The sequence below is a fragment of the Nicotiana attenuata genome, unplaced genomic scaffold, assembly GCF_001879085.1.
Source record: "Nicotiana attenuata strain UT unplaced genomic scaffold, NIATTr2, whole genome shotgun sequence".
In the NCBI taxonomy this organism is placed as follows: domain Eukaryota; kingdom Viridiplantae; phylum Streptophyta; class Magnoliopsida; order Solanales; family Solanaceae; genus Nicotiana; species Nicotiana attenuata.
The window spans coordinates 191227-207921 of NW_017671366.1; the positions used below are offsets into that span (position 1 = coordinate 191227).

A 16695-nucleotide genomic window follows, 5' to 3' on the forward strand; every position below is an offset into this window, starting at 1 on the left:
ACAACCTCTTGCAGAAATGCAGGGTAAGGCTGCGTACAATAGACCGTTGTGGTCCGGCCCTTCCCCGGACCCTGCGCATAGCGGGAGCTTAGTGCAACGGGCTGCCTTTTTTGTTGAATTCGACCTAAAAAACACTGCATTTGCTAAACCCGCAAACCCATTATTGGATCCATCACTGCCTAAAGTAAACATTATCAGTAAGCATTACAACAAAGAGGGATTTCCACTCGCAAAGGAGAAATACTACATTTAAAACATTCGAACGCCATTCAGCTAACATCATGCGTTGTGATGAGATTGTTACTTGATATACATGCAGACAAAAAAAGGGTATTAACTCAACTAACATACTAGGCTGAAAGAAAAGTAAGAGAACCTTAGTCTAAGTTTTGCTAACATCAAAGACAGTTTTCACTAGATTACAATTTGGTGATTTCTATGTCAACTCTAACAAGCACATAATACACAGCAAAATATTCACTCAAAAGCCTCTTAAAGAGCCTTGGCAAGTAAAACAACAAAAGCAAAAAAGCCACATGCATCAGGAAATGTAAAACAGACATATCTTAAAGCTATGAAATAAAATACCAGCTTCTCAAGACCTAGAATTCTATATCTTCTGAAAGAATGTCACATACTCTTTTGACTTCTATAAGTGATGTTTAGGTGCTGTCATCTCCGTTCCATTTTTAACACACATAGAGGCTCCTCATATGATTCTGTCTTGGAGATCAGACATCAAAGTGGATGCTAAGGAGGTAAGCTTCTTCCCAGTTTCTCCAGCAATATTTTTGATCGAGGAGATATCTTGTTGTGCCTGGAAGCATAAAAGGAGACATTGAAAAGGAAGATCCAAACAATACTTTCACAAAGAAACTGGTGAAGAGCGAAGCTTTGTGTATCAAAACTGCCACTATACCTGGAAAGAGAGCCGATTAATAAGTTCTCCTGCAGTGACGTCAAAAGCTGCCCCATCATCTTGACCAAATAGGTCAGCGCTAGAGATGGCACTTGAACCCTAGGAAAGAAAGTAGGTTTTAGAACCTGAATTCGCTTCTTCAGTTTTCAGGTAAACTTCATATAGTAGCAGAACGATCAGCTTCAATATCAGATATCGAAGCAAACTTCGTCAATTAGTCCATTCAAAACCATCAGACGAGCTAAGGTAATAAGTTGATAACCTAATTATAGCACACTGTTATGAGCTGCACCAAACAATTGGCTTACAAATTATAATAATAACTGAATCTGCTAAAATAAGCTCAAAGAAGCAGTTATTAGAACAATCCAAGGGTTGAATATTTTAGCAGTACATTAGACTATTAGAGAGCTCCGCTATATTTTGTGAGTCGTTAAAGATGTATTATTTTGACAACTTGTTTGCAATATGATCTGTGAAAGGCTTATTGGAAGAAGAAGGTAATAGTTCAAAACAAACTGTTTAACTCCTACCAAAAGTTGGTCCCGAGAAGTCTGTTAAATGTGTTCCAATAGGAAGAGGATCAGCTAGATCATGTACAGGCATTCTCTACCCCTCAATTTCCCTATTAAACAGCACGATAACTGTGAAACGAGAGAATAGAAAATTCCCTCAATTTCCTTAATCCTCATGTAAGAGTTTCACTTGAATTGGTGACTGAAAAGCAGCCAAAAAAGTTACAAAGAGACCAAAAAGCTACTAGAAAAAGTAACAGGAAGAATGATCCGAAAAAAGAAGAAGAGAGAACAGAATGAAAAAGCACGTGCTGCCTGAACTGCCACCAAAAAAGAGGTCCAATGCCTGCAAAATAGGTAAATGAAGCTGAAACGGCCACCAACAGATAGCACGTTTGCAGCATACCCCGAACGGGAATTGGCTTATAATTTCTGAACCGAGATGTGCAGTTAACGACAACTTCAGGAAATCTGGAGACGTCGGCAGGGGTCTCCGGAAGATATGCCATCAACACATATACATTCATCATGTTCAGAACCCAAATCCTGGTTTCTAGTGAGTTATGTACTTAGGAAGCTCTCAGTTATCACAATAAACTTTAATTAGAGATACATTCAACTTAATGCAAATTCTCATTATTGAATGAGATAAAAATCAAAATGAGATAAAAATCGAAAGGAGAAACCAAGCGAAGGAACATAGGGGTACATATGCTGCTGTGAAGTAGGGATGCTTGTAGTAGCTAGGAATGGAAAAGATTCTGAAAACTATAAGGAATATTTTGGGTCGGTCACTGGTAGCTGGCAATTCAAGGATTCAATGCTTACAAAAACAGTAGGTACACGCCTATATAAATGATAAGAACATACTTATACTTCCCTTGTTCTAAATTTGTTGCCCTATATTGATGGTTAAATACAGATTGACTTATTTAGTTTTGGAACATAAATTTAATTGTTTGATATCAATTCTATCCTAGTTTAATACTTTAATAAGTGTCTACTATTGTTAGTTAAACTGTGATAATAAGGTCAAAAGTCATTCTAAAATATGGTCAAAACCACTTAAACTGGGAGGAGGGTGAAATAAGCAAGCATACCGAGAATTTCTGTAGAGAGACTGAGGCTTCCATTTCAGTTTTAGACTGATCACCAAAGTATTGAGCAGATGAAATGGATTTGGCATTAGAAAACTTCTTCCTTGCTTCATCAGTTTCCTCAATCTGATTAGAGTAGAATGTAAACAAATAAGGTAAAACATCTTAATAGCAATGGATAAAGATCAAGAAGCAGAGAGAAGGAAAAACTTGGATTCTACACAAACATCACAAGTAAACATCTAAGAGATAGATCAGGAAGAAAACAACTGAGAGAGAAAAGGAACATAATCACAAATAGAAACATCCAAAAACGAATGATGCAAAAAGAGAAGCAAGAACCTTCTTCTAGGCAGTCTAGGAATACCTGAAATATTTCAATAAGTAACCAAACACTAGAAAATTGAGGTACAAAAAGAGTAGGATGAAAATTAATCCTTTGTTGATTTTCCACAAGGATAGATATACTCTAACAAGCCCTGAAATGCAGAAATTTGTTGGTGGGAAGGTCAGCGGGACAATAAGCATACTCCAGAACGCATGGGGAATTTCATCAATGAAATAATAGCTACAGAAGAATCCAAAGCTCCAATAGAACTGAATCTAGCTTGTTGACAATCCAGGACACTCGAAACAGGATCAAAACAAACTTCAAGCGGCTTCACCAATTTCTAATGACAAGAATCACAAGTTTGGTGTTTCTCACAACCGATTCCTTTTTTATTAAGTAATTTTTCTTTCTTTTTTTTTTTTAGGGGGGGGGGGGGGGGGTAGGGGGCGGGCGGTTGGAGGATGAATGATATTGAGTCAGTTTCAGAAAGACCAAAAGAAAAATTGGTACAGTGAGATCTGTAACAGGGAACATCAGACCAAGATATCAATATTTTTGGGCTCAATAGAATAGAAAAACAAAGACAAAAGCCACACCACAATAATATCCACCTTTCTCCTTCCATTAAACTTTACTTATAAACATACATGATAAAGATTATCCCTTTTCTCTTTGAACCTAGTTTTACGCCACTAAGCTTCTATGCAAAAAATACTGAGCTGATTCTTGATATTTCATTGAACCAGCTTTAACGAAATCCTGGATGATCATGGAAAATAAAAGCTAGAATAAGAACTCACTTGAATTTTTGAAGAATTGGAACTTGTCTTCTTTGTGAAACCACTATCCGTTTCATAATCTGCAAAAAAGTTGGAGGACTTCGGAGGGGCTACATGGTTAAGAACACGAGGGCCTCCAAAACTCGTCTCAGCAGGTTGGACATTGTCTGTATACTCAAAACGAGATGTGAACGATGAACCAACAGTTGTTGCATTACTTGCAGTGCTGGAGGAGGAAATTTGAATGGGCGGTTCTTCAGGCTTCTGGTCATAGAGACTTTCACTTGGCTGTACATCGGCAAATAGTCAATTGACTAGAAACCTAAAATTACTACGACAAATTTGTTAACCACCATAAAAGCGGGGTTATTACTTCTTTTTTTGGGGGGTCAAATAAGCACGATGCAGGATATGACTTCATTTCAAAGCATCCAACTTATGTCTATGCCCAAGTTCTTGGCTGTATGTCTAATAAGTACCTTTTTAGTAAGTTTGCGAGCTCCAAGTCCACCTAACTTCCCAGCTTTCTTCGCAGCTATAGGTTTCTTAAAAGAGGTGGTACTAACTTGAGAGGCTTTGGGTGAAGGAGAAACCTCGGGTTTTTCGTCCTTCAATGAAGATGTTTGTTTTGTTGGTTCACTGGTCTTAATATCAGGAAATCCATTAGTAGCCTGTGCAGCCTGAGAAGCAACAGGTGATGCTGGCAAACCTGCATCCTCTGCAGTACTTTTAGCAACCTCTTTTAAGAGTAACTGCCTATACAAGTCAGCAGCCCTTGAGGTATATTTGGCATCAGTCTTGCCTCCATCGTTCCATCCATGCTGCTTGAAAAACACTTGAGCACGGTTATTTCCACCAAAGTACATCATTTTTAACTGCTCTGGAGTCCACGAATCTAAATTTGTTGATCTGCAAGACTCAGCTTCTCAGTAAATGGAAATTACAATAACAACAACTACGATTACAACAAACCAACTATAATCTCACAAGTGGAGTTTGGGGAGGGTAGTGTGTACGAAGACCCTACCCCTACCTTGAGGGCTTAGTAAATGGAAATTATAAATAATAATATGATAAAGTAACGGCAGAAGATTTATTCTCACTCTTGTTTGACCACATAAGCCCTTGTCCCCTAACCCCATTATAGTTTAAAAAAAAAAAAAGAAAAAAAAAAGCCTGTCGGCCTGCCACCAACATCTTAACCAGCAAAACCAAAATATTAACAGCTAGTCTACTTTCTCCTCCCTTTTAACAACAGTGACCAAAGACATGAACTGACATCTTTTTCCACATCACTCTCTCTTTGCTTTGAAGCAATCCCAACAAAAGGCAGCAAAGATACTCAATAGCAAAACGTCCATGCCCCCCATAATCTGGATAGGCAGAGTTGCCACAACAGAAGTTCACATGTGAAAGGGGTGGTTTCTGGAATTTTGTGGAAAATAAAAAGTGGTGCCAAAATAGTGGAGTTATTTATGGATGAACGCAAAAAAACGAGCAAGACTATGTCGAAACCCTCCGAGTTTCCCTAACTATTCGTATGTACTCTCTGAGAGACACTGCCTTATTAGTTACAGTCTTTCATCTTTCTTTCTTGATTGTACATATTGAGAAGTTTTGGGTGTTGAATTTTATTCTCTGATTTACATTGCACTAAAACATAGAGTAATTTGTCAAACGTTTCCTTTTTCCAACCCCTGATTCCCTTTCTTCCACACATCCTCATCTAAATGGTAATTCCTCATCTCCAACAACCTTTTCCCTTACCACATTATAAACCCTGACTTCTGTTAGACTCTCAATAACCCGTATAGCTATCCATGGCATATCCTGCAAATTCCTCCTTAAAACATAGAGTATTTTGTCAAACGTTTTCTTTTTCCGGCCCTTGATTCCCTTTCTTCCACACATCCTCATCTAAATAGTAATTCCTCATTTCCAACAACCTTTTCCCTTACCACATTATAAACCCTGACTTCTGTTAGACTATCAATAACCCGTGTAGCTATCCATGGCATAAATTGCTCCTTAAAACTCGTCTTCGTGTTCTCAACCAATAATATCAGCCAGTCACTCCTATTTCTTTTTCTTTTATTCTTATCCATTAAAAACAGAACAACAACAACAACAACCCAGTAGAATCCCACTAGTAGGGTTTGGGGAGGGTAGAGTTTATGCAAACCTTACCCCTACCTCGAAGGGGTAGAGAGGCTGTTTCCGGGAGACCCTCGGCTTAGAGACAAAAGACCCATAACAACAGAAACCAGAAAAATAATATTAGCAACGTGAGAGACAGCAAATAAATGGAAGAGCAATAACACAAATATTATGCAAAAGTGTGAAACACAACATAAACTGCTAGCAGTCCTAGACAGTTGTGAAATAGTATAAGAAACTCATATGATCTTCATGTTGTGATTTTACTGATAGTGCTTATATGGTTTTGGCCAATTTATTTTAGTCCAAGCAGGGACCCAAGGCTTTGATCTAACGGTAAGAGCATAGCTTGTGAAGTGTGGGTTAGATGCACATCACAGATTTGAACCCTGCTGCACACAAAAGCCTCGTATTTAAGTGGAAAAGGGTAGAGGGGCGGGTCAATTATCCACCGAATTTCGAACAGTGCGTCATTGGCCCTCGGGATTTCTAGGAGATAAAAAAGTAGTCCAAACAAGGATTTGCTTCAATGGGAAAACTAATTAGGTGCATAAGAATACTGCCCACCTATTCAATCTATAACTGCGATTCTCTCACTCGTATTCATCCCAAGCTGTTATCTTTGACATTTCTTCACATAAAATGAAACACTAAACAACACGAGGAATTCATATGTATCAAAAACCACAAATATCACAATATAAGTGAATGTTACCATAGCACTTAACAACTCCTGCATTTCACTGGTGTCTAACTTACACCAAAATCACAACTTTTAACATGTTATTAAGAACAATTTCAACTTCATCGAACCTAAAAAGTAAAGGTGCCATGCTAAGCAAGAATCAAGCAGAAAATCAGCTCGCCAAGCCAAAATAAACAGTTCTAAAAAGAAAAAGATTACCTAACAAAACTGATGTGAACACCGAGGCTGCGATGAACTGCCGAACAATCAATACACAAAAAGATCCCATACGTCACGGAAGCCCACGTAGGATTCTTAGCATTGCAATCAAAACACATCTAACGAAAAAAAAAATTCAAAATTCGAATTATATTCTAACAGATCTAAAATCAGATCTCAAAGTTTTGAATCTAAATTAAGAAATGAATTAAGAAAAGAGTCATAAAAAAATAAAAAGACAACCTTGTTATCAGGCTTGGATTTGAGCTTCCGAAAAACAGCGTTTTTGTCGCTGAAATTCTCAAAAGCCATGGCTGTACAAATAGAAGATTGTAGAACTTCCCAATTATGAAACTGTAGAGATTTGATAGAGAGAGTAACCAAGCGGAAATACTTCCTCAGGGAACGTACATAGATGATGATGATGTAGTAAGAGAGAAATATGTACCACCGCTACTTTGCAAATATATAGATTTAAAAATTAAAAAAAAGGAATTTACTCCTATTTTTGTTGTTTCTGTAATGCTGTATCTACATCTGTTAGGACTTAGTGTAAGATTTGAAAGTGACAAAAACACATAGGAACTGAATATGGTGCGATGTTATTTTCTTTGTTAGTGTAAATGACGTAAATGTCCCTATGTGTTTGACTTGTGGGAACCGAATGGTTTCTTATTCGGTGGACAGTTTACTAGAGTTCCTAACAGCATACCAGCTTTTCTCTTTTGTTGATAATTCTTGAAATATATATTTGGCCTGAATCGATCTTTACACTAACCATGCAGAGAAATTCTTAATATGTGTTCGCGACAAATTGATAACCGAAGCTTATAGTTTGTTTTCTTCTCTCTTTTGGTGAAAATATTTAGGATTTTGGAATATTTTGAGATAAACTATATGGTGAGGATTAAATACCTTTAAGACAAATGAGCAATTCCATCAGTGCAGTGTAATCCAGTCTCAACAATGTTTGTAAGTGCAGCTTTGCCTAATTCAGATTCTTTTCTCATCTAATTGAATCAAGATTTTCGTTAATGCTAGTTTGGCTACAATATGAAGATACTTCTTTTTTTCTTTTTTTATAAAGGAGGCTCCACCCAACATAATTTTCACAAAAAAAAAAAAAATAATTGGGCTCCCTACTTTTCAATTTTATAGCCCATATTTCAATTTACAACCAACTAGCCCAAAAATAATAGGCTAATGTCACGACCCAATTCTCCTATAGGCCGTGATGGCGCCCAGCGTCGCCGCTAGGCAAGCCAACAATGAACTAACCATGTGATTTCTCTTCTTAACAAATTTTCAAGTAATTAAATTTTTCTTAATTAAAACATTTAAGAAACAACAAGTTTAAATAAATAAGACGAAAGCAGTTGAGTGCAATCATTACCATAGAAGTAATCCAAAAACCACAAGTCTGCTAGTGTTTGCAAAGAGCTGGTGTCACAAGTGTATGAGCAGAAATGTATCTAAGGGAGAGACTTTAGGTGTTGCGGAACAGCTCAGGAAGCAGCTCACCACTAGGCCTCCAAGTAATAAGGATGTGCGCCGGTGTGATCTCCAGATGCACCTGCCTCAGATCCTGCACGGTCAATGCAGAAGTGAAACGTGAGTATATAAACAACATGTACCCAGTAAGTATCAAGTCTAGCCTCGAAGAAGTAGTGACGAGTGGTCGACTTCGACACTTACTATGGGCTAACAATATGAATACATAAATTCTACATAAGCATGGATTATGTAAATAATAATTGTAACTCATTAACATGCAGGAACAAATAATTATTTCACAAATTAATAGTTTCAAATAAATTCACATCATTAATAATTGCAACCTCACAAGCCACAAATTAATATCAAGTATGATTATGCTTCAAGTATTATTAAGCACGATTTATGTCGAGGTCGTACGGCCCGATCTAGAATAACATGTACACTGCCTAGGGACGTGTAGCACGATCCATAGATGCATCTATTCTACTGTTGAGGCGTTCGGCCCGCTCCACAAGAACAGAGGATACTTTATAAGCATTTTGACTTAAACGTTATAACAAGGCTAATACACAATGTAATACAACTTCCATTAAAGATCAAGTAATCTGCTCTAGATTTAAGCAAATATGCGATCTTTCACAATTCCTCTAACAAGTTCTAATATAATTTAGGCACTTTAATTAACGAGTAGGTGCAAACATTACAAGTAATTCTTGTGTTGGGTCCTAAACTACCCGGACATAAGCATAAATACTAGCTACGCACGGACTCTCGTCACCTCGTACGTACAAAGCCCCCATATTTAGAAACAAATATTAATTTAAATTACATATGAGGTAAATTCCCTCTTACAAGATTAGTCAAGAACTTACCTCGTCTCAAAGCTCACTTTCCGGTCTCAAATTCACTCTAAAGCCTTAACTCGGTGCCGAACAATTCGAAACTTGTCAAATATTGTATAAATCAATCAATATATGTTCAAAATTTCATATTCTAACTATTAGAATGATTTTCAACCCTAATTGAAGGATTCCTAAAATTCATCACCGAGCCCGCTTGTCCGGATTCCGGAGATTTTCGAAGAAAGTTGTTACGCACAACCTCACAAACTCAAATATATAATTTTCGCTAAATTCCATAACCATTTTTGTGGTTAAATCCCATTTTATCAAAACCTAGGTTTTTCATCTAAACTCATGATTTCATAATTCATGTTAAATCTACCTATAATCTATGTATTTAACTCACATTGTATAAAAATTACTTACCTCAAAGTGCTAGGTGAAAACCCCTCTCTAAGAGCTCCAAAAATCGTCCAAGGAATGCAATAAATGAACCCAAAAATGTTTGAGTCCCGACTTAAAAGAAGGTTCTGCCTAGCAGAACATTCGCATCTGCCGTTACTGGACCGCATTTGCAGTACTGCTTCTGCGACTCTAGGCCCGTTTCTACGAAACTCCCCAGGCCCAGTGATGGCCGCATCTGCAGACGGGATCCCGCTTTTGTGGTCCCGCTTCTGCGGCTCCTCATCGCAGAAGTGAGGTCGCTTCTGCGCACGCCCCTTCGCTTTTGCGAACGACTAGCCAATGCTCCAAAGCCACTCCTACGGCCAAAATGACGCTTCTGCGGGCTCGCACCTGCGTCCAAAAGCTCGCAGATGCGGGCACACCAGAACTGGTGAACCAACAGGCCTTTTGAGTCCTAACTCAATCTGTGCATCATTCGAATTACACCAGAGGCCCCCGATGCCTCGTTCAAACATACCAACAAGTTTGAAATCATAAAACGGACCCGCTCGCACCCTCGAAATGCAGAAAACAACATTAAAACTAAGAATCGCAACCTAAAACCAATAGAATCAACTTATAAACTTCAAATTCTTTGATAGGTTACAAGTATTTTGGTTATAAGTACTTTACTTTATGTTTTGATGATCTAACAAACTTACTATCCAGAACCAGATAAGGAATATGTTACACATTTACAATACCTCAAGTTCACAAGAATCTAGGTTGGGATTCAACGCGGAATATGATTCAACTCCTCTGAGTGGAAGGAACAGCTGAGGGACCAGGTCCTACCAGTTCCCGAGGAGACTGTACGAAGTCAACTCTGCAGTTGGAAAGTTGCTGCCTGCACACGCTACAGTGCAGGAATAGTGCTGCAGTCAACTTTCCAGGGAAGACTTTTTACCTACCTTATTTGCATCATTACATGTGATATCACACATGTATATATGCATTCAAGGGAGGTAAAACAAAACACTTGAACACTTAGAGAACTTACACAAGCTCACTCACGTGACTATTCAGCTAGCAAGTTTCAAGTGCCTCAAGAACAAAGAACAAAGCAACTACGGACCAGTTCCCACATCGAGTTATTATGTGTCCTTAGTTGAATTGTTACTTTGTAATAGCTCTTCAAATTGTAATTATCCAGCTTATTTAGAAGCATGTTATAGGAACATCTTTGAAAACCTTAAACCTGCGTGTTTAAGTCTTGGCTAGAGTAAGTCAAGTTTTAAAGTCTTTGTAATAGAGTTATTGCAAAGTGGCTTGTAATAGGTGTATTACAAGTTAGTGAGGGATTAAGAGTTTAATTTCCAGGTTTCATAGGTTGTAATCTGAAAGTTGCTCAGTAGTGAAGTTTAAATCCTACAAGGGTAGGTCATGGTTTTTAATCCCGTTTTGAGCTGGGAATTTTCCACGTAAAATTCTCTTGTCATTTAACTTCTGTTTTGTGTGTGTGTACTATCGAACCTGATAGAGAACCTGGTTCTCTATAGAAGTTGGTGGACCCAAACATTTTATCAGTTGGTATCAGAGCAGGTTCTTTCTATCAGGTTAACACCTAGAAAGGATCCTCATGGCTGCTCCTCCAAACTTTAAAGAAGGCCAGTCCACGTACAGACATCTTGGTTCAATGGTCAATACTATGGGTGGTGGAAAACTAGGATGCATGACTTCATCATGGCTGAAGACTCTGAGTTATGGGATGTAATATGTGACGGACCCTTTGTCCCTACAAAGAACCTTGGCGATCCATCTATAGCCATTCCCAAGACGAGGAAAGAATTCAATGACGCTGATAGAAAGGCCATAGAAAAGAATTTTCGAGCAAAGAAAATTCTTGTGTGGGGTATTGGCCCTGATAAATATAACAGGATATCAGCTTGTCAATTAGCAAAAGAGATCTGGGAGGCTCTTCAGACAGCTCATGAGGGAACAACTCAGGTGAAGCAATCCAAGATCGATATGCTCACAACAGAATATGAGCTCTTCAGAATGAAAGATGATGAATCCATCCAAGATATGCATACTCGATTCACCTCCATCATCAATGAGCTTCACTCTCTTCGTGAATGTATTCTAAGAAACAAGCTTGTCAAAAAAATCCTTAGTGTACTGCCCAGTTCTTAGGAAAGCAAAGTTAACGCCATTATAGAGGCTAAGGACTGACCATGGATGAACTTGTTGGAAACTTGAAAACCTATGAAATGAAGAAAAAGAAGGACAATGAAAGAAGAAAGACCAAGAGGGAGAAGAACCTGGTCCTCAAGACGGACAACAATGACTCAAGTGGTGAAGACGCGGACATGGCTTACTTGACAAAAAGGTTCTAGAAGATGGTTCGCAAGAATGGAGGCATTCCAAAAAGGGGAAGCTCTAGAAAGCCTAGAACTTATGATATTTGTCATAAATGTGGCAAGCCAGGACACTTCATCAAGGTTTGCCCCCTCCTAAAGCAGGATCAGTATAATAAAAACTTTGACAAAGCAGCAAAGAGGAACCAAGTTCCTGACAAATGCTTCAAGAGGAAGAATGATGCTGACAACGCTGTAAAGCAAGCTCTTGCTATATGGGGAGACTCCCCCAGCAAATTTGAAGAAGAAGACGACCATGGTGGAAATTCAATGATGGAAGTGGAAAATGAAACAATTAAGTATGATTCAATCTTTGCTCTAATAGCTCAATCTGATGACGATAAAAATGACGACGGTGATGAGGTAAACTTTCTGGTTGTTCAGAGAAATCTGAAATCTTACTCTCCTAAAAAGCTCATGTCATTAGCAAATGTGCTAATTGATGCTTACCATAGTCTTATCAATGATAAAGATGCCTTAAGTATAGAACTAGGGGAAGCTGAACAAACCAGAGATGACTTAGTAGTCGTTGTAGTTGATTTGAAAGAAACAATAGAGAACCTGAAAAGAGAAGGAATGCCTTAGAAGAGAAAATTGCTAGTATAGAACATGAACGAGATGATTTAATGATGGTTGTGGTGGACTTAAAAGAATCCATTGAGTGTGCAAGTAAAGAAAAGGAAACCTTGACTGAGAGAGTTGCTATCATTGAGCAAGAAAGAGATGACCTAGTAGTGGTGGTAGTAGACTTGAAAGAAACAATTGAGGATTTAAAACCGTAAATAGTCCTGGAAACTCTGAAAAGGGAAAGGAAGTTGCAAGCGAAGCACACATTAAGCTTGAAAATGAGTTAAACTTGGTAAATATTAGTTTGTGTGCTGAACTTGAGAAAAACAAACAGCTTCAGGAAGAACTAGAGAAAGTAAAAAGTGATCTTGAGAAATCTCTTAAGTGGAACTGGTCCTCGGATGCTATCACTGCCATGTACACCAACTCTGGGAGAAACGGGCAGGGGATTGAGTTTCAAAAGGAAAAGATTCCCTACAACCCTCATAGCAAGTATGTTACTGTACTTGACAATTGGCTATGTGCCCACTGTGGCAACAATGGGCACCTCAAGGAAAATGCATGGCCAGGGTTCAGTCTCATCAGAGAAATAAAGTCTTTGTTGAGAGAGCAACTACTGCAAGAGGACCTGGTCCGTCAAACAGGAAACCTTTCGCATTTTGCCTACTTGGACTAAGAGAGCACTTACTTATTCTTTTTCTCTTAACAAGGGACCCAAACTTATTTGGGTTCCTAAATCTAACCCTTGATTTTCGTGTGCAGGGAGCAGTGAAGGGAAGTAGCCAATAATGACACATGAACAGCGGCTGCTCAAAGTACAGGACTGGAAATATAATCAATTTTCCTTCACTAAAAAAAAGCCCTACAAGGAAAGAGTGTACCCTTTTGAAAATGGTTAAGTACGCTCTAGGAGTTGGAAAATTTGTGTCAAAGGAAATAAGGTGGAATGCTTGTCCAGGATATGCACAATCTCAAATCCAGTGACTGGTGAGGTGATGTTGTGGCCAAAAGACACAAGAGTACGTATGTTGCTGTGATTGAGCATCTGCAGAGTGGAGACATAAGTTGGTTGGAAGCTGTTGAAAACAATACTGAATCATGGGACAAAAGTCTGGAGCATTGCACATTTTCTATATCTAAACAAAATGGATTTGAGAAACCTGGTTCGTGGTCTGATCAAGTTGAGTAACATGTAACATGAAGTGTGCAATGCCTGTGCAAAAGAAAAGCATGTCAGATCTTCATTCAAGCCCAAAAAGGGGCAGGCAGCACTTTAGAACCAAGGATGAGATCTTTCGAGAAACTGTGGTTTTTGTCAAGAAGATCCAGGTACCAATAGAAACCAACGTGGCTTGCATCAGACTAAATCATGGAACATGTTTGGATAATGCCATAAGTGGATGAATGCTATGTTGAAAGAAGAATTACTCAACCACTTAGCTCAAAGAACACAACCTCATATGGAGTTATTGAAAAGAAGAAAAGGACTCTTGAAAATTTGGCATGGTCAATATTAATTGATGAAGGGTTTGCAAACATCTTGACCAAAGCTGCTAACTCAATTGAGGATATCTGGGTATAACCGTCATGTTCTCAACAATGGAAAAGGTGAGCCTTGAAAATCTGATGGTAGAAGAGATGGAGAAATCCTCCTAACATACTCGTCTCAAAAGAGAACAGAAATACTAATCAAGGTAGAGAACACCTATTGATTCCAGCAAGGAACCGGGTCCCGTGTCTACAACAACAGAAGCTGAAAACAAGCTGTTGGAAAGAGGGCTTTTGCATAGAGACATCACTGAATCACTCCTGTATCTCACTACAAGTATACTAGACATCGTGGTTAGAGTTGAGTTCTGTGCAAGGTCTCAGTCAAATCCAAAGTATTCTCATCCGAAGGATGGTGTAAGTATCTTGAGGTATCCTAGAAGAACACAGAACCTAGTTCTCTACTGTCCTCCAAGTAATGGATAGGAAAAGCTCGCCTGAATTGGGACACTCTCTGAGTTCCTATCTTGTCTCATGAGGCTCTAAGAAGCAAAACTCAATGGCACTCTCAACAGTTAAAGTAGAATGTGTATAATCAACATCCTGCTGTGGTCAAGTACGGTGGACCAAGCAACAAGTGCTGTAGACCAAGCAACAAATTGGAAGAACTTGAGTCCAACTCAAGAGGGCCAACTACAGTGACTGCTGAAGATCAAGTTGCAGACATCTTCACCAAAAGCCCTGGGAAGAAAGCATTCTGAGAAAGATCTCCTTGCACTGAGGGATGATAAAACCCAAGTGAGAACCTGGTTCCTCATTATTGGTTATGAAAGTCATAGTCAGGTAAAAGCTAGCTAAAGTGTTTTCTGGCTAAGTCTAACTCACATCTATACCATTACAGGTAGACACGCATGATGACTACAGAAGCAGATGCTACAGTGCATGATGAATAAGGGGATAAAACTCACTTGCCTGACCTATCAGGGAACCTAGTTCTCTAACACAGGTTAGTGGTTTCTTTGTTCTTTCATACACAATTTAAAATGGACAAAAACAATGCTACATCATCATCAGCGTGACAATCCCTTTAAAGTCGTATCTCTTCAGCCAATACGTCACAACCCAAATATCACTCCTTTTCTAAACGATACATCTCCCAAGCAAAAGGGTGTTGCCATTTCAGATCGGGTGCCTCATCATAATTAAATCAACATCACAACCCTTCCTCTTCCAAACTCAAGAACTCCTTGTTTGTCTTCTCTCTTCTCAAATCCACAGTCCTTCGAGAATAATCTCATTATTTCTAAAAATCAAGCAACCTTTAGTGTGCCTGACAAAATTGTGGTTGAGTCCGCACGAGTCAGTAGTTCAGAGGTCAACCTCTCTCCCAACAAAATCACTGGTCCAAATCCTAAAGAAGAGTCTCCTCCACACTCCACTCCCTCTCCTACCCTCTCCAAGTCCACTCCTCATCTAAGCAAGTCTAAAGATGTCTGTCCTCCTCTAGTATCACCAGTCAAACAGAGTCAACAAGGTGAATAAGGGAACCTCATCCAGGAACCTTCTACTCTATCCATGGCTGAGCACTTGAGTGAAGATCTGGTGACTAGTCATGAAGAGACTGAGATCACCGGGACAAGTTGTGACTCTAAAGGTATCACTCCTTCATTTGTTGAAATCGCCATGGAACCACAAAAAAAATGAGGAAATACGCTTTCCATTGCGTCAGAAGGGGTCATTATAGAGGAATGTGCAGGAGGGTCTGAGCCTCAGGGGGAAGAAACAGAAGAAGAGGAAGCAATTGTGCCACTTGAACAACCGGCACAAGATGATGCTACTGGGTCCCAAATGATGAACCTGATACCTCCATGGAGGTTCCAGGTCAGGAGTCATCTTCCCAGGTCAGTATTGATCCTGCTCCCCCTCTCCACTTTGATGCTGAGCCTTTGAATATGGTGGTGCCTGAGACAAATCCTGACAGTGAAGAAGACGCAGTTGATTTGGTATATGCTAGTTTTATCAAGGCTAGGACTAAGCCAGTGGTAACTTCAGAGCCACCTCCTAATTGACCTACTATATGGTTGCAGCAAAAGGAGGCTCTAGAGTTTGCCCTCAAGAAGAGTAAAAGGAGTCGGAGAAGAAGAAGGTTTGTCAAAGATGGAAAAGTTGTACAAGCAGAGGATGTTCCTGTAGTAGATGTGGATGAGAAAACAAAAGAGGTACCTAGTTCCCTCACCCGCAAGTCTTCAAGGAAGAAGCACTCTCTCTCAATCCAAAAGGCACACCTCTAAGGGTGCTGAGAGTTCTTCCAAGAGTGTTGTTGCTGGTTCCAGTAAAAAGTTGGTAAAAAGTTCTGGTGACAAGACAGTGAAGGAGCGTGGTGACAAGTCTGATGAGGAAGAAGTGGAGAAATTTAGTGAACATAGAAGGAACAAGTCAGCGGAGAAGGAAAAGTCCGTTGGCAAGTCAGTGAAAAGAAAGAGGGATGATGATGAGGAACCTGGTTCCGTCAAGAAAGGAAAAGTGAGTGAAACTCTGAGGTCTGAGAAAAGGAAGCTAGGGAATCAGAAAGTGTTGTGGGACTGCATATTTTCCTCTAACATTCCAGAGAGTGCTGGGATGAGACAATTAGTGGATATTTGTGATGCTCAACAGTGGACCAATTTGCTTACAAGTGAGGCTCTTATAGTGTATGAGGACAAGGTGCGGAGTTTTTACACCAGCCTCTTCACAGTAGATGGTGATCAAATTTTTGTGTTGGTAAATGGGGTGGACATAGTGATGGACTCTGCCTTATT

At 39.2% G+C, this 16695-nt stretch overlaps 1 protein-coding gene across 1 annotated transcript; it reads right to left on the reverse strand.

Moving 5' to 3' along the window:
* Window positions 1-220: 220 nt before the first annotated feature.
* LOC109207834 (probable ADP-ribosylation factor GTPase-activating protein AGD8) lies at window positions 221-7277 on the reverse strand. The gene is made up of 7 exons (XM_019370835.1): window positions 6946-7277; window positions 6703-6821; window positions 4121-4550; window positions 3663-3929; window positions 2535-2657; window positions 920-1018; window positions 221-817 (listed from the first exon to the last, which is right to left on the reverse strand). Exons 1-7 carry the CDS (start codon window positions 7012-7014, stop codon window positions 710-712), a joined length of 1215 nt encoding a protein of 404 aa, XP_019226380.1. The 5' UTR covers window positions 7015-7277; the 3' UTR covers window positions 221-709.
* Between the last annotated feature and the right edge of the window lie 9418 nt (window positions 7278-16695).